Below are 23,561 nucleotides of genomic sequence, written 5' to 3' on the forward strand. Positions count from 1 at the left end.
TATTTTAAGTCACTTGTGCCTTAGTTAGAAAACCAATTAAATTATAATAATTATTGGACATTATTTACTTTGAGTATGTTGTTATTCTGTGTTCTTGTATGCATTCTTCAAATACATAGAAATTATTTAATGTACTGTACCCTGGTGGAACAGTTTTAAGAAACTAAAATATAGAAATTTGAAATTTAATTTGGAAAACATAATATAATAAAATTTTTTCATGGGGTATACTCACAAGTAACTCATGTGTATGCCATTCAATACAGTATCTTGAGCTACATGTTTACTGAATTATTTACAACTTCAAACAAGAAAATACTTGTTTTATGTTACAATTTGCAGTCATTCTATATAGAAAAAAGGCAATTTGGTGGTACAAGGTCAGTCAAATTGACCAAATGCATATAGAGTTAGGAAAGAGAAAATCCAAGATAAGATAGTTGTACTGAAAACAAATACCCATTTAGCAGTTTGAGCTTATGCTAATTAAACTTAACCTTAAAATTAATAAGTATTCTTAATCTTATCATAAATCACCTTGTAATCAAACTAAAAACTCTGACTACATATATTATATTGAAGGATAAATATTGAGTAAAAATTCTTAATTAGAAAATCTGAATTCTTGTGTACATTGTAATATTTACTAAAAGCCTGTCAAATTTTGTAAAGATATATTAAATTCTTTGAGATATGTAGGCCCTCGTGGTGGTTAGAAGGTCGTATAGAATATACGAGCCTGTATCCGTTACAGCACGGGCTCAGTACCTGGGACCAACATTGTAACCATTTTGTGCTTATTATTGTTTTCATACAATAACTTTCAAAATTAGTAAGTGAATGATATCAAAACTTGGCACATTTATCAGTAAACATTATAATGCTTTAATATGCAAAATATCAATTTTTTTTTAAGTTTTAAGGTTTGTAAAGCGATGTTCTCCTAGTGCCTTTTTTTTCTTTTCACGTGTTGCCTAACATGCAAAGTAAATTTAATTTTAAGATTAAAAATACTTTTATGCATCAAAAATTTTAAACATTTCACATGCAAAATCTTTTATAATGTCCAGATAGTTATCAAATGTGTCTTAAGAAAATACTTTGTTTTATCTGTTATTTTTGGTAATGAATCTTTGTTTGAATTCAGTAGACTTGACCGATCTTGTAACCACCATAAAAAAATTAGGAAATAAATGTAAATTTTGCCCCTTTCATTCTAGAATGAACACAAATTATAACACAAAAACAGATGTTTAGACTAAATAGCTTTACATCTCATAACATTATACATTTATATATATATTTATTATTATGTTGACCTATCAGCCATTCCTTGCTAACAATACAGAAGTTATAATGACGTGGCATACATACATTCATGTTACTGTATCCAATAACATAAAATTGACCTTGGTCTGTACAAAGTAACTTGTCTTGGCTGTGTTTTTGGTAAAATAGTCACATTTCAATTATTATACATTATATATATATTGCTATTTTGAAATAAGTTCTTAAACTTATTTTTCTTAAGACATAGAACAGTGAATAATGAAGTAATGCAAACAATTATCTATTCTAGTTATGACCATTGTACTCAGTTGCTGCTTGATGTAGGTTGCTAAGCTTTTAAAAAATTTGCACATGGAGGATATGAAACAAAATAATTTGTTTATATTTTATATATACATTTGAAAAACAAAAAATTCATAAGTTACTATATTAGTACCATATAATTCCACTAATTTATCAAGCTTTGTAACTAAGATGTATTTTAGTCCAAAAGAATATAAAATTCTGAGCAGACTAAAGACACACCCTACATCCTTGAAATATTGGTTAAAAAAATTAAATGATGTCTAAGCCTGTTAAAATGGCTGAGAAAGCCACTAGGGGGACATTCTGAGCTTCCAATTGGTTATTCATGTCATACATAGAACTAAGTGTGTATAAGGGAGTGTTTCCAAAAATGTAGAGGTGAGCTGGTGCCAATGTTTGATTTATTACATGAATAATATCCTGGCAAATAGAAGAGATAAGACATTATTTTATATTATAGTATATCAATATTGGTAATTTGAGTTTTTAATTCATATAAAACTATAGACTTAGTATTTTGACCTCACAAACGTCTAATTTGAAGCATTGCTGCATTCAATATACCATGTTACATACAAAAACGATGTTTCCCAAAGGGCTGTAAAAGTAGTTAAGAAAAGTTTTGGAAAGTCTGATAAAAGATGCTTTGCAAAGTCATTTAACAAAGTTTAGAATTTTATTGTATAGTGAACATGGTTTCACTAAGGGAACATCTTGCTTTTCAAATTTCTTGACATTCATTTAAAAGGTTACTGCTTATGTAGATGAGGGTAGGGGTATAGATTTGGTGTATCCAGATTTTCAGAAAGCATTTGACAAGGTTCCACATAAAAGGTTTGTGTGTGTGTGTATTTAGAACTTTTTTAATTGAGTTGTGAGTTGGACAAATAAATGGCAGATGGCTTTTAAGTAAATAAATTGCATTCTGGAAGAAAGGGGGGTTATTTATGTTCTGGTTGTTGAGTGTCTTAAACCATCCAAGCAGTGTGTTGTTGCTACTGGCAGAACAAATAGGATTTTGTATCTACAGAAATATTGGATACAAGTCTAAAGAGTTTTTAATTTCATTGTATAGTTCACTTGTTAGACCACATTTGGAGTACTGTGTTTAGGATGGACAGGTTGTCAAACGAGAATAGCTTAAGATTGCTGAAATTGTTCTTTTTCTTAAGAAAAAAGTTAAAGGGGATATGATTGAGGGGTATAAGATTACTAAATAATTTGATAGTATCTGCATCATATTTTTTCATACTTAATAGTGAGAATGATAGGACTAGGAAGGACAAATATAAATTTTAGTATTGTAGGAGTTGTTTAAAGAAAGACTAAGTATTTGAATGTGAAGGGCTGGCTTTGAGTTTATATACACACACACAGTTTAGTTTGCTTTGGTTTTATGGGTGAGACACCCAAGATGGATCATACAGGTCCCCTTTTATTATAAATGTACAATACAATAGGTTTTAACACTTTGATATATAACCAAATGGGGATATTGACTTAGCATAAAGACTGAAATGTAATCCTATCTTTCTTGGTTGAGCTACTTGGATTCAATTTCATAATACAAGTTTTATGCTAAAACTATAATGTGTGTTTTTGTTAAAATATATGTAGTTTGTAATTTTTGTTTGTAGATGCATTACTGGAATAAGTTAGTAAAGCCTGATTTTTGTTTTGTTATTGCCCAAGTTCCCTTGTTAAGCTTACATTTTGGCTATAAGTCAACTTGGAGAACTTAAACAAATATAACTAATGAAGCATCAGGCAGAAGTAAATGATTAGTTCACACTATAAAATATTCTGAAGCCTAGAACTGGCCTGAAAGTTGTTTTGGAAAGTTATAATGCATTTTGTTACAATAAGGCACCCACCCATTTCACAATCATCACTGCTAACAGTTCTTTCCATTGCTTTGATGTTCATACCTTTACAAACTTCATAAATAAACACAGCTTCAAAACAATCAGTTGTTTGTATATTAAAAAAACAATTGTATTTTAATTTGACTTGTAAATTTCTTTAATGCTAATTTTTATTTCATTTTTGTACTATCTCAAATGTGGTTCACATGAATATATAGTGACAGATTAGATATATGTCCACTTTTATGAAGTGTACAAGTGATAGAGAAAATTTCAGATAAAAAAAAAATTATAATCTAGGCTTCTACAAGTTTACAAAGTCCACAAACATGTTCACATTTGGATTTGCATTGGAATACAATTTTCTGTTATCAAAGACTAAAGCTAGCAACCATAAGTAAACTTAGAAGAAAAAACTGTATGCATATACAAAGTTGCAAAAATCTTTTTTTTTTTCTTTCATAATTTACAATTCTATTTTAGATAAGTTATTGCATTACATATATAAATTATTTGGGTATTTTATTCAGAGAAAAACTGATATGTTTAGAAATGTTTTATACATTTTGAAATTTGGTAGTACTGCATCAAAATGTTTTGGATGACAGGTTCATGTACTGGTTCTAACATGGTTAAACATGGTGCTCCCATTAAGGGGAAAAGTTGGTGTAAAGTAGGGACAGTTGTTCAAATGGACATATAGAAGAGTTGATAAACATGGATAAAACAAGGAAGTGGCAATAGACTATTTCTGGTGTTCCATTACAGTTGAAACAACTTTTTATTATTTTTTTTTACTGTTACTTGTCGGAACCTTGTGCCTTATGGAATAACCCTCTGAAATAGTGTTTAAAAGGTTTTTTAAGAACAGAAATTGTACTCCACAAAATAGAAAAACAAAATCTGTACCTTTAATAAAAACTAGAACTTTACAACGAAAGTCATGCTTGACAAACTTCAGCAATGGGAGAGTTTTAATGTCAAAGTTACTAGGACATAAAATGTTTACACATAAGTTATTTTTTGTTGAATTTACCATGTGGAGGTTAAATGCATTTGAACTATCATAATGTTTGTGTAGAGGACTTCTGTGATGAATATCTAAGAGCCAATCCAATGATGTTGATGATTTCTTTGTGTATCTGAGTGGCCCTCTTGTCTATAAGTTGTTTAAAATATATATATGTATGTACATCAACCGTAAATGAGGATTGGATTGTGTTTGTGCAGGAAGCTACTTCTGAAAGTGCACCCTTAATGACAGTTGGCAGTAGTTTATTAGAAACAAAGGAGGGGTTGGAGGCAGAACAAAACAAATCTCTCTCACTAGCTGTAACTTGTGTTAAGGTAAGCTAGACTGTGGATCAGTGATTTTTATCTGTGATATTAAAGTATTTGAAATTCACAAAAATACTATTAAAGCTTCCAACAAAATGCCAAATTCTTCTTCGTTTATATAAAGCATGCATTTAATCTATTGTGTAAGCTTGAAGTCTCTTAGATGGTAGTGGTGGTTTTTGGGGGGGGGTGAAAAAAACATCAAGTCAAAGTGAAAGCTTTGCCAATTTGCCTAATTTATTTACAAAATTGGTAATTATATTAATTTTAATAAACCTTTGCTAAATTTTAATCTAACATGTAACCACTAAATTTTAAGAATAGTATTTTCTTGTGACTGTAAATAACTAACATGGTTTACATGATTAAACTTGTCAGTTTTAGTAACATAAAAACAATTTACTTGAATGTGTAATTAACTTTTCTTTGTTAATTTATCACTTGTTAGAATAAATGTTTGATCTGTATGCTCGAATAATATTAAAAGAATTAGCATACCAATAGATCTGCTGCAGTGACTTAAACAGCTGCAGACAGGGGGACAGGTATGCCATAGAAATTTGACATTTAAATGATTATCTTCTGGCCATACTTGGCAAGTAGACCTCATCTATTTGTCACATTACAATTAAAGTTACTGTATTTTTTGTAGACACTAAATTTGGATCTACTCTTTTAAGTACTAACTAATGATACTACGAAGCACTTGCTGCTGTTGTTAACATACTTGAATTATTAATAGAACAGAAACCAGGAACATTGCAACAGATTTATTTTGGTTGAGATTTAAAATGACTGTAGTTTTGAAGGTGTTCGAAGTGTTGAATATGAAGCTTAATCTGATGATTTTTGATAGTATGGAGTATATTTACAATTTTATTTCTTCAAAATATAAACATTATATAATAAACTTGCGTGTTACTAGGATATTTTCTAGCCACTGTGTTACAAAACAATATTTGCAGCAATTTACTATACATTTATGTAGTCAGTGTAAAGATGCATTTGTGACATCTTAGTTTAAAAAAAAAAAAGGATTAAGAAATTTAAGCTTTATTTATATGGATATATAGTTATGGACCTCATAATAGTGTACAAGTATTCTAAATTTGGATCCTTGAAAATTGTCATGAAGATTTGTGAAAATCTTAATTTTGGTTTTCTAAGGTTGTATAGATCACATTTCACACAATAAAAACCTGCTTGGCACTTTTTATTCCCTAATAGTTATACTCAGAAATGTGAGAATAACAAAACGTGTTAGTTCAGTTTGATCAACAATAACACAAGGTTATAAAGCATCACTCTTAACAATAAAAGTATTTTTTCCATACATATGTTAAAATGTGTTTTATAACCAATACTTGCTTTATGTGTATTTTAAATTAATGGTTCTTATTACATCCAGAGTACTGAAGATAAAATATTTCAAACTATGAACAAGTTCTATCCCATTGTTGTTAAGATTATATATATTTTTGATAACACTAGGTTTTTATTACTACAGGCAGAAGATGGAACAGATATGAAACTGGACTTCTCTTTTGATTCAGAACTTACCCGCTTAACAGAAGGAAAACCAACAAACACTGCCATTAATAAAAGTACAACTGTTGGACATGCTATTCCAGTCTCTGTTAGCAGTGGCTGTGTTCAGTCTCCCATTTCTCCTTCCACTGATGAACTAAATATGAAAATAGCGTCTGTGAAAAAGGTGAATAGCAAGGAATTAAAACACTAAAATATTAGCAATTTTGTTTATTAAAAGAAGCTTAACCTTTCCATTTGATAATGTAGAAAGGTTTTGATTAGTTACAACTTTGAAGGAAAAGTAATGATGTAGAAATGAGAAACTCGTTATCATTATTTGGTATTTCAGATTTGAAATTTTTCAAAGTATAAATTATAATAATGATCAAACATTTTTACAGCTATACAAATTTTGAGTAATGGTTTATTAAAATAAATACCACTGTGACAAAGCTATTTTATTGCTCTGATTTCATCTGTTCACATGCTGTTCTATAGACCACACGTGTTGTATCTGAGCTTCATTGGTGTTTTTAATATTATCTTATTTATTTCAGAAAATAAATACTTTTATCATGAAGGGAATATTATGTTCAATATTTATGCCAATTGTTATATTTTTAGACAAGCATTATTGTAACACAATTTCATTCCAATAGTAATATTGAAAATGCCTCTGCAACTTTCATCAATAGGCCTAATGATTCATGAAATAGAAGTATTATCCAGATAGGTGGAATTTTGAATAATTTTATATTCTCAAAGAATTTAATTACAGAACAAAAAATATATATTTAGGGCTATAATTTTGTATGTATTAATGTAAAATACATAGAATTAAGCAGAATTTACATTTAAGCCAAAACTAATACTGGAATTAAATTGGTCAGTTTTAGATTAAAACAAGATTTCTGAGAGAAACTAAGAACAGACTTTTAACACAATTATAGGCATAAAGATTAAAAGAAATACTGAGTTGTTTGGTAAAACTGGTAAAGGTCTTGTATGCAATACAAATTTAAAAATTGTGTAAGGTTTTTCATATCCCTCACTTAGTTTAGGTAGTAATGGGCCTCTGTACTTGAATTTAGACAACCACCTGTAGAATACAACTGTAAGTGTACAATTAAGCCCTCAATTCATGTTTAAATAGGCCAAAAGTTTTCCAGTGCATTGTTCACTGGACTGTGGCTTGCATCTCATTACCACAAAAATATCCCACTATTTAGTCTGACAGAGTTGGCAGTGGATGGTGGGGACTATCTGGATTCTTGTAGTTTTGTATGAAATCTAACAAACCTTTTATCTTGTATATCATTGATATTATAATAGTTTGGTTTAATAGTAAAAGTATTGAAAGTAATACTCATGTTTTGATACTAATTTTTTTTTAATATTGTCTATTGACTCAAAATTCTGTTTGATAGTTATTTGCAACTTTCTTATGAAATGTGACTCATAAAGATGTATCTTAACATTTAGTATTTTTTTGTAATGTTAAATGACAGTTTTAACACTTGTGTATAATACTAATAAGTCACTAACTTGTTAACCTTGGCTGCTCTATTTAAGCAAAAGAAAAACCTTCAAAATACAAATGTCTAAATAACATTAGAAACTGGATTTTGATACCCATGGTGGGCAGAGCACAGATAGCCCATTAAACTACAAACAATTGTATCATTTGACTCTCTCACAATGGGCTCAGTCCAAGGGACCAACCTCGTAAACATTTGGTGCCTTCTGTAGTTTTAATACTATAACTTTGAATACAATAAGTGTATCTTCACAAAATTTGGCAGACTTTTAGTATACATTACATGACATTTGTATACAAAAAATCAGTTTTTTCCAATAAAGTATTTTCACTAAATTGTTCGCTAGTGAGAGTGCAAAATGAATTTTAAATTAAGATATAAACTTGCATATAAGATATAAATATAAACCTTTTTAATTTCCCAAATCATCAAAGTATAATGAAAAGTTGTGAGAGTTTGAACTACAAAACATTTCACATTTATTTTCTGTGCTTATTTTACTATCAAAAACTGAAGTAGAAATTTCTGAAAATAAAGCAACAAATCACCACTTGTGTTATTAGACTGTTTACATGACATCATAAGAAATAAGCAGACTTGACCACTGCTCTGAGAACACGATGCAGAATTTATCAGCTTGTATATCCTACAGTGTTTACAGTCAGAATTCCCCAGAGTAATAAGATTGTACTTTGAATCTGTGAAAACATTCAGAGCCAATCTAATAAACATTGCAAGTGTTTAAGTATTGATTATCCCTCTGAGATATTTGGAACTTAATGGTATGCTGTATAGACAGATATTATTTGTGTATATGGTTATAAAATTTTATTTCCTCTTCAGTAAGCTTATTCATCAACTAATAAATACTACTTATTCAGAAATGCTTAAATTTTAGTTGTTTTTATTAAAACTTAGAAGAATATATGAAAAATACTTAAAAAACAACAACAAAGATTTTGAGCACTTAGTGTTAGGTGATTTTGTGCTTGTGGGTCGTACATGCTAAGCCTTGTTTATTCTCCCGAGTTGAGGGTGAAGAGATATTAATTTTTGTAGGCTTCAACAAACAACTCTGACTTACATACACAGGCAACTGCTCTTTCTATTGGTAGTAAACACTTAATCAAAAGAAGTAGGTGGGACTAGAGGTTTCAAAAGAATGTAGTGGGAGGAGCCAGTCTACTAGATTGGCTAAATATATTGACATCTCAGGAAATCAGGGTGGGAGGTTCTTATTTTATATTCTAGTTTTTCTATATCTCAAGTTTGAGTTTCTAATTCGTTAACCACTGTACATGTTGTATGGTAGGCATTAGTAAAATTTAAATTGAGCAATAAGACAATAGATGCTTTGTGACAAACAAAAATGTATATTTTGCATTTTTCTTTTGATATTTCCTTTTTAAAATAAGAAATTAAAACAAATAATAAAATTTAAATTATAAACTACATTTTGATGTCAATTCAATTTATATCAGTAATGTTAAAGTTATTTAATAAAATTTTGAAAATACCCCTTCAATGGTCATGACATGTGCTCTTTAACGTGTTAGGAGGGAAGGGATTAATTCAAATAATTTTATTATAAATTTTAAAATGTTAATAAATCTGTCAAAAGCATAATCTACATTTTTACAGAAATTCTCAAAATTAATCTGTTTTGGATTGAAATGGGAGCAAAGACCAACTTTAGGAAGTTGGGCTTGTCTCAGTTCATCCACTTTATACATGAACAAACTTTTTAAGAGTAAGGGAGGAGGATGGGGGTTTAAAGTTTTGTTTAACATCACTTTGTAATTATTAGATCAAAGGGTGGAGGTTGAAAAATCTTAATTTTTAGGGTGGTCTGTTTCTACTACAAGAATATCGTTTTTTTTTTGTTTGTTTGTTGTTGTTGTGGTGGTGATTTACCTTCTTGTACATCTTATAACATCAAAGAGATTGGAAGTTTTACATTGTTTAAATTTAGAGTGGTTTATTTCTATTTTAAGGCTATATCTATATATTAAGAGTAACTGCCTTCCCACAGCTGGCTACAGACAGTGAAAGCAGTTCGAGTTAAGATGTGGGTTGAAGCAAGCAACTCCTAACTGTTAACCGTTTCTCTGTAGTTCTTGCACAGTTTGACATCTGCATTTGGATCTTGTCTGATACATGAAATATCCCTAATGCTTTTGGGAGCTATGGCCATAGACATTTTCCTGTTATGAGTTAATGATGACAACAAGGACTACTAATGAAAAACTATTTTTTTAATTTTTAAGTCTCATTTTTGAAAATGTTTATAGTAATTTTATTATTGTTTTATAGTGCTTATTTGACTACCTATATGCAATTAGTGTATTTAATAGTATCAGAACAATTTGTTCTTTTATATAGAGAGAATTTTGTTACATTTTGGTTTTGAAACCAATATTGATTGTGTCTTATTTCCATTATTTTAGGTTTGGGAGGTAGTGCCACCATTGCCCACATTACTAGAACATACTCCTTCGGCAAACACTCCGTGTTCAGATGACATATCTTCAGTAAATACCTCCTCCAGCTTTGCTTCCATCTCCGGCTCAGTAGAGCAGTCATTTACATCAAGTGTAGACAAATGTCAGCCTAGAGATAATCCTAATGCCACAATTGAAACTGTGAAAATAGCATTCAGGTACAAATATTAAATGTGAACAAAATTTTTTTATTATTAGAGATAAAACCTTATATTACCAATATCAGATATTTTTAGTAAGTTCTGTACCTAGAACTGATCATAGTTTCTCATTGCAGATCTAGCTCTCCATTACAGCAGAGTCCATCTGTTCCCGTGTCAAGTAAGACTGCTCTAAGCTGTGACTTGAGTAATGTTTGTAAAGTTAAACCACAGCAGATTCAACCCCAGTTGGCTAGTCAGCCTTCTGCTGTTGTTGCCAGTCCTCCACCCATCAGTGGGTTAGAGACTGCCATGGCCAGCATCAGAACTATAGCAGGACTAGCTAGCTCTGTCCAAGTGGCTGGAATACCTGCCATCCCAAGCCCACCAACTGTGCTCTTCAATTCTTCTCAACAGGTAAGTTTGAAATTGAGTCCAGGTTAACACACACACTGCTGATAAAAGAATATATTAGTGAACCATATGGATATACTTGGGTCAAAATATGTGTCATGACCTTTTTAAAGAATTACATTCAAAACTTAAACTTGTTAATTCAAATTTATCTGAGTTTTAAATTCTTAATTATTTCAAAAGCAAATATTTAAATAAGTTCTTAATCTGCATCTCTCTTAATCACATGATGCATTGATTTGTTTTCCTAGTTAGATATGTTTCAAAGAGCCATAAAACAAAAGAATTAAATAAAAGCAAATGTGAAACTGTTAGAAACCTGAGGCTGTTTAGAATCAATAATTTTAATTGTTACTACCTGCAGTCATCATAGAAAAAAAGTATTTTTGGTTTATTTCATATTTTGGTAATTTTACCATAGGTTATTTTCCTAAATTTAGTGTTATGGTAGAGAAAATAAGAGGTACAGTGCAAAGTTTTACAAAAAACAAAACTGATATACATTTAGGTAATTCTAGAAGTTGTACAAATGTGAAAACTAAGATGGAGCCTTTTTATTCTTAGCATGAAAACCATATTTCACTCTGACTGACTCAAAGTAAATTCATACACAAATCTTTAGTAAAAATACTTTTTTAAGAGTTGATTTTTTGTGTGAAACATACTTGTAATGTTTACCAAAAGTATGCCAGATTTCATGAAGATACACCTAGTAAATTCAGAGGTACAGTATTTATTGTTTCATGTTTACAAAGGTGGTCAAGATGATCAAACCTGTATACATAGTTAATATGCAAACTCCCATTATCCTTGATCAATGGCTTTTTCTTTTTGTCATGACTCATCCACAAACAGTATTAATGGAAATGATAAAAAAAAATATACTTTTGAACAAATGAGATAGGGATAGAATTAGGATTGTGAGGACAGTAGTCATAATGTTTAAAGATCATGTGGATTACATTATTTAAGTTTAGTATGCTTTGATTCTTATTTAAAAAATAAGAAATTAGAATTACTTTTTTTCTGGTAGTAAATAGTACTTTGTCAAAGAATTCTGATTATGTAGATTAACTTAGTCTTCAAGTGAAATGATACAATTTTTGATAGTCAAAAATATTCAAATAATTAGTGAAAATTTGAAAAGTTTTTTTATTTATAGTGAAAAATTGTATGGTTCTTAGATAGGATAGTTTGTGTTTAATATATTGTGATATTGTATTGTAAAGCTTGTTGTAAGAACCTGCATTGTAAGAAGTTTTCATTGTTTTGATTAATACCTGTTAAATCTGTTTTTCCTTTTACAGCTTCCCCAGACAGGATTATATCAACCTTTACAGATGGATAGTTCTCAAGTGCTCAGCCAGCAGTCACGGGCAGTGGCGGTGGCAGCAGCAGCAGCCATGGCTCAGTTCACTCAACCAACTCATGGATATCCTGCAGCAGCTTTAGGAAATTATGGTTTATCTCATCAAGCAGCCCCAGGGCCACAGCTTTCAAGTGCATTTGGTCAACAAAGTGTCTTTATGCAGACACCAGCACCACCTGGTGCCCATCAAACTGGAGACCTTTATTCCTCAAACCAGTTCAGAGTTCAACCACCATACCAGAGTCAGCATGTGAATTCAAATCAGGTACCAAACTTTGCTGATTGTATATGGATCTGTGAAGTGAAACCTTTACAGAATCACCAAAGTGTTATGCAATAGTGTGCGAATTGTTCATTTTTATGTACATTTCAAACGGTTGATTTCTAGCTGCAGTTTGCTAATATTTCTTACTAATTTTGTTTTGTGTCCTAATAGTATTTTTGGTTAAAATATTGTTTTTAAATATGTTAACATTTTTAAAATCATTAATACCATGGCCTGTTTTATTTTTTATAGTCGTAATAATATTTTGGAATATTTTATTTCTTTAAATCCTCCCTCTTTATACTTGTTTAAATATAATATATTACTCTTGAACTATTGATGATGTGAATGGATTTTGATTTAGAAACTGTATAATTTTTGTTTATGAAGGTGCTTGTAAATCTTTGGTAGCGCATGATGAGTATTTAGTAACTCCAATATCATTTAAATCTTTTCAGACCATAGAGATGCTACTGATATTACCTGGTTTTTTAACCCAATTACATCAAACTTAGGACAATCTTTTAAACTTTACATAAGGGAGAGGTGCATTGTGTAATTTGTAGCCACCATTAACATAATTTGGCAGATTATCAGTAAATATCACAATGGTTTCATACGTAAAATATAAAAATTTTTTATTAAGTATCAAGCTTCATAAAGCAATGTTTTTCTCGTGTATATTTTTTCTTGCCTATTTATCATGCAAAGTAATAATCATTTTATGATTAAAAATACTTTTATGCATCAGAAAATTTTGAAATTTCACATGCAAAATCTTTATAATGTCAAGATAGTTATCAAGTATTTCTTAATGAAAACTTTATATTTTATCTATTATTTTCAGGTAGATTTAACCAATCTCACAACCACCATAAAAAAAATTACAAAAAAAAATTAAATTATGCTTCTTTCATTCTAGAATGAACACAAATTATAACATGAAAACAAATGTTTAGAATAAAAGGCTAAATTTCATAACATTATATATTTATTATTTTTATTATATTGACCTTTCAGCCATGCCTGGCTAACAATACAGAAGTTACAATGATGTGGCACACATGCACTCATGCCACTGTATCCAATAACATAAAACTGACCTTTGGTCTGTATAGAGTAACTCGTCTTGGCTGTGTTTTAGAAGACTATTATTTTGTAAAATACAGTCACATTTCAATTATTATACATTATATATGTATAGATTATTGCTATTTTAAAATAAGTTCTTAAACATATTTTTCCTCAAACATCTAAATAAAGAAGTAAAACAAACAATTATTTCTTCTAGTTACAACCTTTGTACTCGTTTGCTGTAGGTTGCTAAGCCTTATCATTAATCAAGCTAAGTAACTAAGCTGTATTTGGGTTTTAAAGAATATGAAATTTTGAGCTCACTAAAGTCTTACCTTACTGCTTCATATCTAGGATAAAAAGAAAGAGTTTGCTGCCCGAATACTTTAAAGACTCATGTTTATAGGGTTAAACAATCCACTTAGTATATGAAATTCAGTAGTATCATTATGAACTTAAACTGTTTTCAGTTGTAAATGTTTATGTAAAGTAGATGACAAATCATGGAACTGTAACCTTAAATTTTATGACACTAATTAAAAAATGTTTGAAACATTTGCTTTAAAGATTTAATGAAGTCAGGAATAGTCTAAAAATATTCGAGAAAACAGTAGATTTTGTCTGTATATATTAAGTCAGTGGTTCTCAATCTGTGGTACATGGCCTCCCTTCAGGTGGTCTGTGGAAAGGTTGCATACTTACAGAAATCAGTATCATAGTTTATAGATCCCACAAGCTTAAAAATAATCTAGTTTGAGAACCACTATTTTAGATTGTTTCAAATTTGTATTATAACTACAGTACTAGTAAAGTATACTTAAAGTAGTTTTTATAATTTTAGGATTTTGTATTAGAAAAATGCACTTTACTATCCAGTAGCAAGTTAAACTCATGACCTTTGTATGTTTCTGTTGATTTAAGTTTGAATAGATTTTTACTAACTTTATTAAAGTATACTTTGTGTGTGTTCTACAAGTTTTAAATATAGTGTTCCAGGCTATATTTTGTGCTACTTTTTTGCTCATCTAACTTGTGTGTTTTTAAAAAAAAAAAGTGATACCTTACTTTGTGAAAATATTTGTCAAATGAAACAAGTTCAGTGATGTGGTAAAAATATCTAATGTTATGTGCCTCCTTTAACTATAAATATAGAAACTTCACTTCTATAGTAAGGACTTTTTGTGTGATGATTATCTGTAGTAATGTGGAAAAGGTATTGAGATACTTACCTTATATATATGGAAGTAAGTGTTTGAGATTTCATCAAACTCAAAATAAACTGCTGTCTTTTAAAAACTAGCTAAATGGAAATAATTTCCTGTTTAAAACTTTCTTGTTCACTCCATTATCAGAGTTTTTGAATGTTAGATAAAACTAACTTTTTGTAAAATGTATTCAGCAAATCATCTGTATGAATTGTATGCCATTGTACATGGCCATTTTTGTGTCCACCTGTAGAATATAATATTCAGATATTGACCAATATAGTTACTGTCACTGGTACATTTTTTAAATGCAAAATTTTCATTTTTAACAAATGGCTTCAAAAATATAAAACGTGAAAGAAAAGTATATTAAAAAAACATAAAAGCACATTAGATCTCATGAATATATTCACACAGTAAATGTATAATACTGTAGGAATTAAAGTTTGTAATTGCATGTTATTTTGGAAGCTTTTAAAAGTGCAAATGAGAATTTTGATCTAAGTTGCGAGTATAAAAATAGAAACGTTTATTTGCATATTTAGTATCTAGTAAATAAGTCTCGCAGACAGAATGATTGTGCCACTGTATTATAACAGAACTATATCTTGTAATGTACCAAATACATAATTTGTACTAGAAACATCATGCAGGTATCAAATTACTGTAACTTTAGATATACCTAAATTTTTCATAAATTCCTAATTTCAAAGATCTGCTCGCTGTGAAATTTAATTGAGTAAATTCAACCTTTGTGTTCAAAGAGTAATGTTCTTTTAAATGTATGTGACTGACTTGTTTTAATATATATATATATATATGAATCGTGTGTGTGTGTGTGTATATTCCAGTTGAGGAAATAGTGAGTTGAGGATCTTTGCAAACATAAATGTTTTCGTTTTGATTTAGTTTGTGTAATGTGCATTTACGGTTTTACAAAAAGTCAGCAGTTTTATATTACATTGTATTAATATTTTACAAGCTGCATGTGAGATTCTAGGGAAAAAAATTGTGAAGCTCAAAAAGGTGTTGACAAAGAATTTGTGAAAGATAAAATTAATTTTTTCAACTTTTTTTTCCTGGTTTGTAAATTGTAATGGAAGCTATTGAGTTCAAATCAGAATATCTAATGAGAGTAGATGTGTTCTTCTCTTCAACAGGTTCTTAATGTTAATGCCCAGCAAAACCTTCAGGCTTCTCATCTACTTGGATCACAACTAGTCCAAGCCAGGGCACCCCCTACTGGACTAGGTCTACAGCCTGTTCAGGCTGGCCCAGCCACTTCTTATTATTCATCTACTCCTCAGGCTCAGGCAGGACCCAGCTTTTATCAGCAGCCAGGAACTGCCAATCCAGGGTCCTCTCTTCAGCAACAGGCTCAGTTTCCTGGCTTGCAGAGTTTTGGATCACAGGCAACACTCGGAATGATTTCATCGTCCTCTGCTGTTAGCCAGAATTTCCGAGGGTTTGGAGGCCACCAGTTCAAAGGAACTTTAGTGAACAATATGACTTCAGGAGCTGAATCATCATCTCCATTACGGTCTAGCTCCCACTCTCCCACTTTAGACACAGTTTCAGTGTCTCTGTGTGGCATGTTTCCTGGAAACACTCCAGTCTCTGCTGCAGGGGCTGCCACCTTGCATCCAAATAAAGTTCTTAATCAACCAGGAGCCACAGGGATTAATAGTGGAGTGAGACTTGGGGCATCGATTATGAATGAACCTTCTCACTATGGAGCAACACAGACCAGACAAGCTCCATACTCGTTTAACCAGCAAAAGTTTGGCCCAACTTCTGCACCAGTGGTTCGACCACCTGTGGTATTTCCTGTCCGCAACAGTTCACCATCCACTAATCCTGGAACTGCTTCTTGTTATCCAAGTCCAATTCAACGTCCAGCTAGCCACATGGCTCCTGCTGTTCATCTTCAGTCTCAGACCAAAGTTGGTGTACGGAATCAGGTAGGTCCTTTTACTCTCACCATTTAAAAATTTTGCTGTTGAAGAAGTTAAAATTGTTCTATTTTTTGTAAGTAATGAATGTTGAATGAGTTACTCTTGCTTACCTGGCTTTATAACAATAAAACAGCCATTCCAGCAATTTTGCATGTGATATTAAGTTTTCAAACAACATCTTACTCAAACTATACGTGTGTAAAAATGCTCTTAACAACATTTCCATATTCTCAGTTATCTAGTGGGAAGCCTGTTTCACAGTTGACATCGGCCCAGCAAGCTAAACTTCGAGCTGAAGCCGTGCAACAGACACAGATGTTTTTCACTCAGTCGGCGGGGCCTACCAGTAAGTCGGGCCGAGAAGAAGATCCCACCAGTAAAATCTCAGCCGACAACCCTGAGATAGAGTTAGATGGTTCCAAGGAAGAAGAAAAGACTGAAAGTTCTGAAACACAGATTGTAAGCAGTGACAACACTCCTGATAATGGAGAAATCTTAGAAGAGTGATTTTTCTTACTTAGTGAGCTTTGCACTCCAACTTGATTGTCCTCTTTACTTTTATGGCTACTGTGAACTCGTGTGTCTTTCTGAGTTCTTTATAAACTGGATGTCTTGAACGTTTATTGTAACTTGTTCATTCAAAAGTGAAAGTTTGTAGCCTCATGCCACTGGGGCATTAAGATGAAATCTTCTTTTTCATAACCTTTAGGTAATTATAGAAATTTCTTTGTAGATTCTATTTAATTTCAGCACAGTGAGATGATTTGTGGCATAACCAGCTCCAACCAACATGTCCGTGAACTGATCAGAGACTCAAGCTGCACATTTACCCAGGGATTACAGTATGGCAGGGGTAGGGAATCTGGTGACAGATCTCTGTCAGGTGAAGGGATGTTACCATTCTGTGGACCAAAATGGCTAATGGACATTACCCCTTGTATTGTGAATGTTTCTTTATGGTTTTAAGTTTATCTTTAAGGTGACATTGTATGTCTTTCACGTTTAAAGTCAGTTATGTAGAGAGAGGATCAAACATTACCCATTTTGTGCCTGAGCTTCCCCCCCCCCTTTCAGATTTGTATTGCACTTTTTTTTTTTGTCATATAGTTGATTACCAGAAAATTATGCGAAACAACAAGAGCACTCAAGCCCCAGTGCTTCTTGTACTGCATATGTAGGTTACTGAGAAACTTGGGTGTGGCATATTAATCTTCTACCTAGTAGGGCTTAAGGCTTTGTCTCTATTGTTTTGAATGATTGTAGCAAGGGACTGATAACCCTTTGCCCAGACTTGTTTTTACAAGTATATGTTGTACCTAAATCAACAGTTTCAATCTGGCATTTTATACAAGTGTCGTAAATTACCCTATGTAGTGTAGGCTTGCCACACAAAAAAAAGTGAGCATGCAGGCACTGGTCCTCTCTGTCTTTACTTGATGGGGTCAAATGATACACAATTCTGTAAAGTAAGGTTTGGCCCAACTACTAATATATGTAGTTGATTTTTGCTGCAATAAAGCACTGTAATTAATGAGGATTGTCTTGTGCAGTGAATATTTATGGCCAGTTGTTGTGCGTATATGTATTTCTAGGTAAATTAAGGAATTCCTAAATTTCAAGAGAAAACTGTATTTGTACTACAACTAGCTAGTTATTCTTTCTTCATCTTTTGAGCATAGATTTTGTGAAAGCCTTTTTTTCCAGTCTTCAAATTTTTCATTCACATGTTTCAGTCTAGAAATTCTGTAAAAGATCATTTCACACAAGTAAAACTTGTCATTTTTGAAAATGTCTTAGTTTTTACTTAGTACAGCATTATCTGTGTATGAGAGAGAAAAAAATTGTAGCACTCGTACGCATATCTGAATTATTTAAAACTACTTCTGTACATACATCACAGAAACACATCGGAATTTTGTATAAAGATAAAACAAGGTTCAACAGCCATGAATGACATATGGGCTAGTTTCACAGAAAGAGGGAATATTAGTTTACATAGAAAGAAACAATTTTTTTTTTTAAACATTGTGTGTCAATCTTTTCATCTAAATAACTTAAAATATTCCATGTAACTGATTTACAGTTTTACAAATGTTTGTTACAAATTGGGAAATGTTATGTAATATTACTGAGTGCTTGTTTGTTTTAATGTGATGTGTAGGACTTCCAATAAATAGCATGTTTTTGGCTTCTTGAAATTTAACCATTTTTGTTAACATGTAATCAAGAAATAGCTAACTATAATATCTATTTATAGATAGATTTTATCACTTATTTTTTTCAATAAATTACAAACTAAATTAAATCCTTGGTTCAGTCAAAGTGGAGAGGAAGATTGTATCCTAAAGATCATTTTTTTTTTAAAGAAACTTCTTGTAGTAGTAAAATTTTAAAATATTTGTAGGACTTTAAAACAAATCTCGTGCAACTACACCATTGTTTCAACAACAGGTAAAATTTGGGAAGTGTTATCCATTGGAGAAAAAGCAATGGAAAATGGATTGCTAAATCTTTCATCAACGAAATTTTGAAAAGTGAGGTACTACGGTATAACCAAGTAAAAACTAATGCATGCAAATGTAATGCACTGCTTGTCAGTTGTCTTCCCTACAAATATTTAAAATACTAGTCTGTATGTAGGTGTGTTCTTGAATAAGTTTCATTTGAATATATTAAGCTCTTTAACGTGTACACACAATTGTCCTTGCTAGGAATGATGGGTAGTTGGTCTGGAAACATCAATTCCTATAAATCATTTCAACTTTCATGGTAATTCTATTCTGCTGTCACCCATAATAGGAAGTTCTCACAGAAACTGATTCTAACATTAATTAGATGGCTTCATAATTTGTAGTTGAAACTTGTACCATAACCTCATAATATAAATAAAAACTGTCCCCTATACACATGCACACATAATTACTTCACTGAAAATGTAAAGATGTAGTATATATATTTTCACAAACCAGTTTTAAAACAAAGGTAGTTTTTCCAAAAGTAAAATTTATTGTTAGGGAATTTGAACATTGAAGTTTGTCATATTAAGAATATTAAACACTTAGTAAATTGAGGTAGTGGAAATATTTTGGTTGTATTTTAACTACTCAGACTGACAGATACATGTTTGTAACAATTAAAAATTAATTAGCTTTTTTTTCTAATCTTGATTTATAGAAACCTTATGTTTAATTCTATGTTAAGTGATGTACTAAAATTCACAGTAGTTTTGCTAATGCTACAAATATATGTAAATTTTGCAAACTATACTCAACATTCATTAAGAGAGCTCTATAAATGTTGTCTGACATCTTATGACAACACAGTGTGCACTAAATTAATATTGAGGAATTCTTAATTGTCACACTCCTACATTTAAGTTTTTCCAAGAAAGAAATGAGATTTTAACACTTTGATCTTGTAATTTCATCAAGGTATTTGTAAAGCATCATTTGAATTTTATTTTTTCCATGTCAATAATAATGAACAGCTTCTGTTAATTACATATGAACAAATATTAACAATTTTTCACAGAATTGCTCAATGAATTTAAGTTTTTTCTAAGGCAAAAATGTTTAGTAATTTCAGTGAAAATGTCTGTACAAAAAAAGACATCTGTATATTCGTAACTTGCCTGAAACTGAAGCACACAGTATGTGTAAACTAGATGAACATGCATATTAGATTTAAACCATTAAAAACTTTACATCATATATATATACATAAAAATTCACAATCTTATGTATAGTACTTTTAAAAACTTTTACATAAAAACAAAAATACGGCTTCGGTATAATTAACCACTACTACTTTTTGAAGATATGTTTAATTTTCTGTATTGTTTTTCCAAACATGAATTAGAATGTTGTGTAGTCTAATTCTTTCAATAATGGATAGGATGGATTCAATACTTCTTTATACAAAATATTTAGGAAGGTGAAGGTAGGAGACGGGGATAATACAAGTTTCACCACAACAAGTGATGAATTTGGGTCAAACATTGGATCTTGTTCGATTTCAATTTTAAAGCAGGATAACATTTAATTAAAATAAACTGCTGAAGTTTAGTCCTATTCTAATGTGTTTTTCAAATATTAATATAAAAATTTATTTTAATAAATGACTGTTATGAACATGATTGGCAAAGATGTAGGAATGTAACTTGTTAAACAACACGTACAATACTATCTCCGTGAAGCTGGTTGATTAATTAAAAATTACACTTAAATCTGTTAATGGTGTGAAAACAAGCTATTGGGTTATTCCATCTATATTCAATCAAAACATTCCCACTTTCAGTTAATTGAAGGTTATTAAACTACCAATTTCTGCTACTCACTCTAAACACTGGTGGTCCCAATTTATATAAACTGTTAAAAGCTATTCTTATTGTAAAATTTAATAAGCCAGTGATAAATGATGGAGGAGATTACAAAGGATGGTTAATTAGAATTATCAACCATCTATCTCCAAAGTTCAGTTAAGAAGTGTAACAGTAGAATCAAGTTGGATCAACCACTTGAAAACTCTTGATTCAAATAAAACACTACAGTGCTAAAAATATATAGCAGCAGACAGCTGTGCGTACTTCGTTTATTTCTGCATCATTCTTATGAAGAATGTACTCCATAGTGCTACACTGTCATAAAGCTGAGAAAATCCAGTTTTTAACTAGAAGATGGGTGCACTACATCTTCAATTGTGAAAATAACTGAGATTGGTGTGTAATATTGCAGCATCACTATTTCACATTCAGTCATGAGGGACGGGCACAAAATGCAAGTGGACTACACAATTGCAGCACTAAATAATCACTCCACATTCATCCAACAGTTTTTATCTTTTATTTAGTATGCCTTAGCAATGGCATTAAAGGACTACAATAATGAAGACATTGCTATAGTTCAACCTTTCTAAAACAATATGGAAGAATAGTAATTTGTATTGTGGGTTTTGTGCAGAAGACTATTCCATTTCTTTATGATCCTGTATCTTTTGCTTTTGAAGAAATACTACCGTTTGTTCATAGTATGGGGTGGGTTTACTAGATGACACTGTTACTTGTGCATGTTAAATACCTTTGACATTTTCTAAGCTAATTTGCTAGATTCATCAACTACACTAAATTAAAAGTGAATTTGTGTATTTTAAAAAATGTTTTTTTATATATCCTGATATACTCATGGTTATTGTAATTTTACAATATATTCAATAATAATACAAATTTCCATGAACATTTTTGTATTGGATATTTATGGAGTAGTGGGAGGGTGCTGAAAGTCCCACAGAGCTAATGGTCTTTATTCTTGTAAAGTTCAAAGACACTAACCAAAAGAAAGGGAATTAAGTTTGAAGAACTAACTACACAAGATCATTAATTATGATCTGCAGTCCGCCCTTTTCTGAATAGAAAAGCAGTGTGATTTAGACCCACCACCTGGTTGTTAGGAGTTTCAGAAACCAAGAATATTCCTTTTAGTTGTATCATGTGTAAGTAAGTTTAGAAACTTAATTTGCCAAATATTTATATCCGATCTAACACTAAGGAATTCTTTATGTAGCCAAGAAAATAAAAAATAGAGAAATGTACTACAGAACATTTATTGTTAAAAAAAGAAGAGGTGGGGATATATGCTTATTTACATAAAAAGTAGTCTTTTTAAATTTACTACACCTTCTTATTTACAATACTTTAAAAACCACAGATGTGTACCCACTACATATTAATGAAACTGAAAATGGAAGTTATGATATACCGACAATGCGACTATCAACTGTATGTGCCTTAATGCTGGAGTGGAAAAAGTATGAACAGAGGACCTGAAATGATTTGAGAACATGAGATTTTAGTCTCCATTTCAGACGCACTAAGAGTCCTGAGAATACTTAATAGCATATTCAGCTGCCTTTTCAACTGCCTCTTCAATTTTCAAGAAAATGTCAGCTTGTTTTGCTATGTTCTGCAAGTAAACCCGACCACGATTATAGTCTTTAACAGCTTGAGAGGAGAGCTGGAAAAAAAAAAATAGTCGTTTTAGTTTGCATCACAGCCAAGATAAAAAAGGTCTTAGCAAACTGAATAGCCCCGAGTTTAATTAAATATATAACTTTGCAATCGTTCAAAGACAGATTTTATGGCTGACACATGCTTTAAAGAAGTATTTATTGTTAGGACTTACTTTCTCTCCATCAATAGATGTTGATTCTTCTATGTCTTGAATACACAAGACAATCTGGCGTTTCTTGTCTTTCTCACTTTCTCGGCCTATGTAATGAGCAGCCTGCAAAAAGATATATTGAGATTAGTTCTTAATTAGGTTGAGAATATTTCTAAACACTACATTCTCTCTCTCTCACTGAACTATTTATTACCACAGAAATACACACATAATACTAAAAGACTACAAAAACATTGTATAAACATTTATTGGTCTTTTTTCTTTGAAAAGTCACTTCAGGTTATATGTCTTACTCACTAAGTGTTAGCCCCTTTTAAGGGTAGGCTAGCAAAATCTGTCTACATCCATCAATTAGTTCTTAGCAAGGATTCTAAAATATACTTACTGCTATCATCTGGGATAATGATCTGGATTCCTTTGTTATAACAAACAGTAAAACTTTACATCTCTCTATAATGTTTCTCTCCATTTGCAAGAACTTTTCACTGCATGTATGTTCTTCTAAAGGATATCCATAAGTTAGTCCATATTTTCTGAAAAAAGATGAAATAATAACAGTACATTACATGTATAATTTTACTGGTTTTATATGTAT

The 23,561-nt window shown here is 31.0% G+C and overlaps 2 protein-coding genes across 15 annotated transcripts in view; one reads left to right on the plus strand and one right to left on the minus strand.

Annotated features, from left to right (window-relative positions):
* The window catches only part of LOC106462773 (protein PRRC2C-like), an 88,546-nt gene extending 69,967 nt beyond the window's left edge, over nt 1-18,579 (plus strand). For 7 of the 9 annotated variants that reach the window (XM_013922725.2, XM_013922730.2, XM_013922728.2 and 4 more), the window contains 7 exons: nt 4,692-4,808; nt 6,307-6,513; nt 10,315-10,526; nt 10,646-10,925; nt 12,230-12,556; nt 15,975-16,796; nt 17,025-18,579. In XM_013922725.2, coding sequence (XP_013778179.1) covers nt 4,692-4,808; nt 6,307-6,513; nt 10,315-10,526; nt 10,646-10,925; nt 12,230-12,556; nt 15,975-16,796; nt 17,025-17,297 — 2,238 coding nt within the window. In that variant the 3' untranslated portion in view covers nt 17,298-18,579. The remainder of the gene's footprint in view (nt 1-4,691; nt 4,809-6,306; nt 6,514-10,314; nt 10,527-10,645; nt 10,926-12,229; nt 12,557-15,974; nt 16,797-17,024) is intronic. The other 2 variants (XM_013922726.2, XM_022390106.1) reach the window with 2 other exon arrangements.
* A 2,771-nt stretch (nt 18,580-21,350) lies between these two features.
* Nucleotides 21,351-23,561, minus strand: part of LOC106462772 — a 57,444-nt gene continuing 55,233 nt past the window's right edge. For all 6 annotated transcript variants that reach the window (XM_013922724.2, XM_022390111.1, XM_022390108.1 and 3 more), the window contains 3 exons: nt 23,352-23,499; nt 22,967-23,068; nt 21,351-22,798 (listed from right to left, as the gene is read on the minus strand). In XM_013922724.2, coding sequence (XP_013778178.1) covers nt 22,655-22,798; nt 22,967-23,068; nt 23,352-23,499 — 394 coding nt within the window. In that variant the 3' untranslated portion in view covers nt 21,351-22,654. The remainder of the gene's footprint in view (nt 22,799-22,966; nt 23,069-23,351; nt 23,500-23,561) is intronic.

The sequence above is a fragment of the Limulus polyphemus genome, unplaced genomic scaffold, assembly GCF_000517525.1.
Source record: "Limulus polyphemus unplaced genomic scaffold, Limulus_polyphemus-2.1.2 Scaffold1245, whole genome shotgun sequence".
Classification (NCBI taxonomy): domain Eukaryota; kingdom Metazoa; phylum Arthropoda; class Merostomata; order Xiphosura; family Limulidae; genus Limulus; species Limulus polyphemus.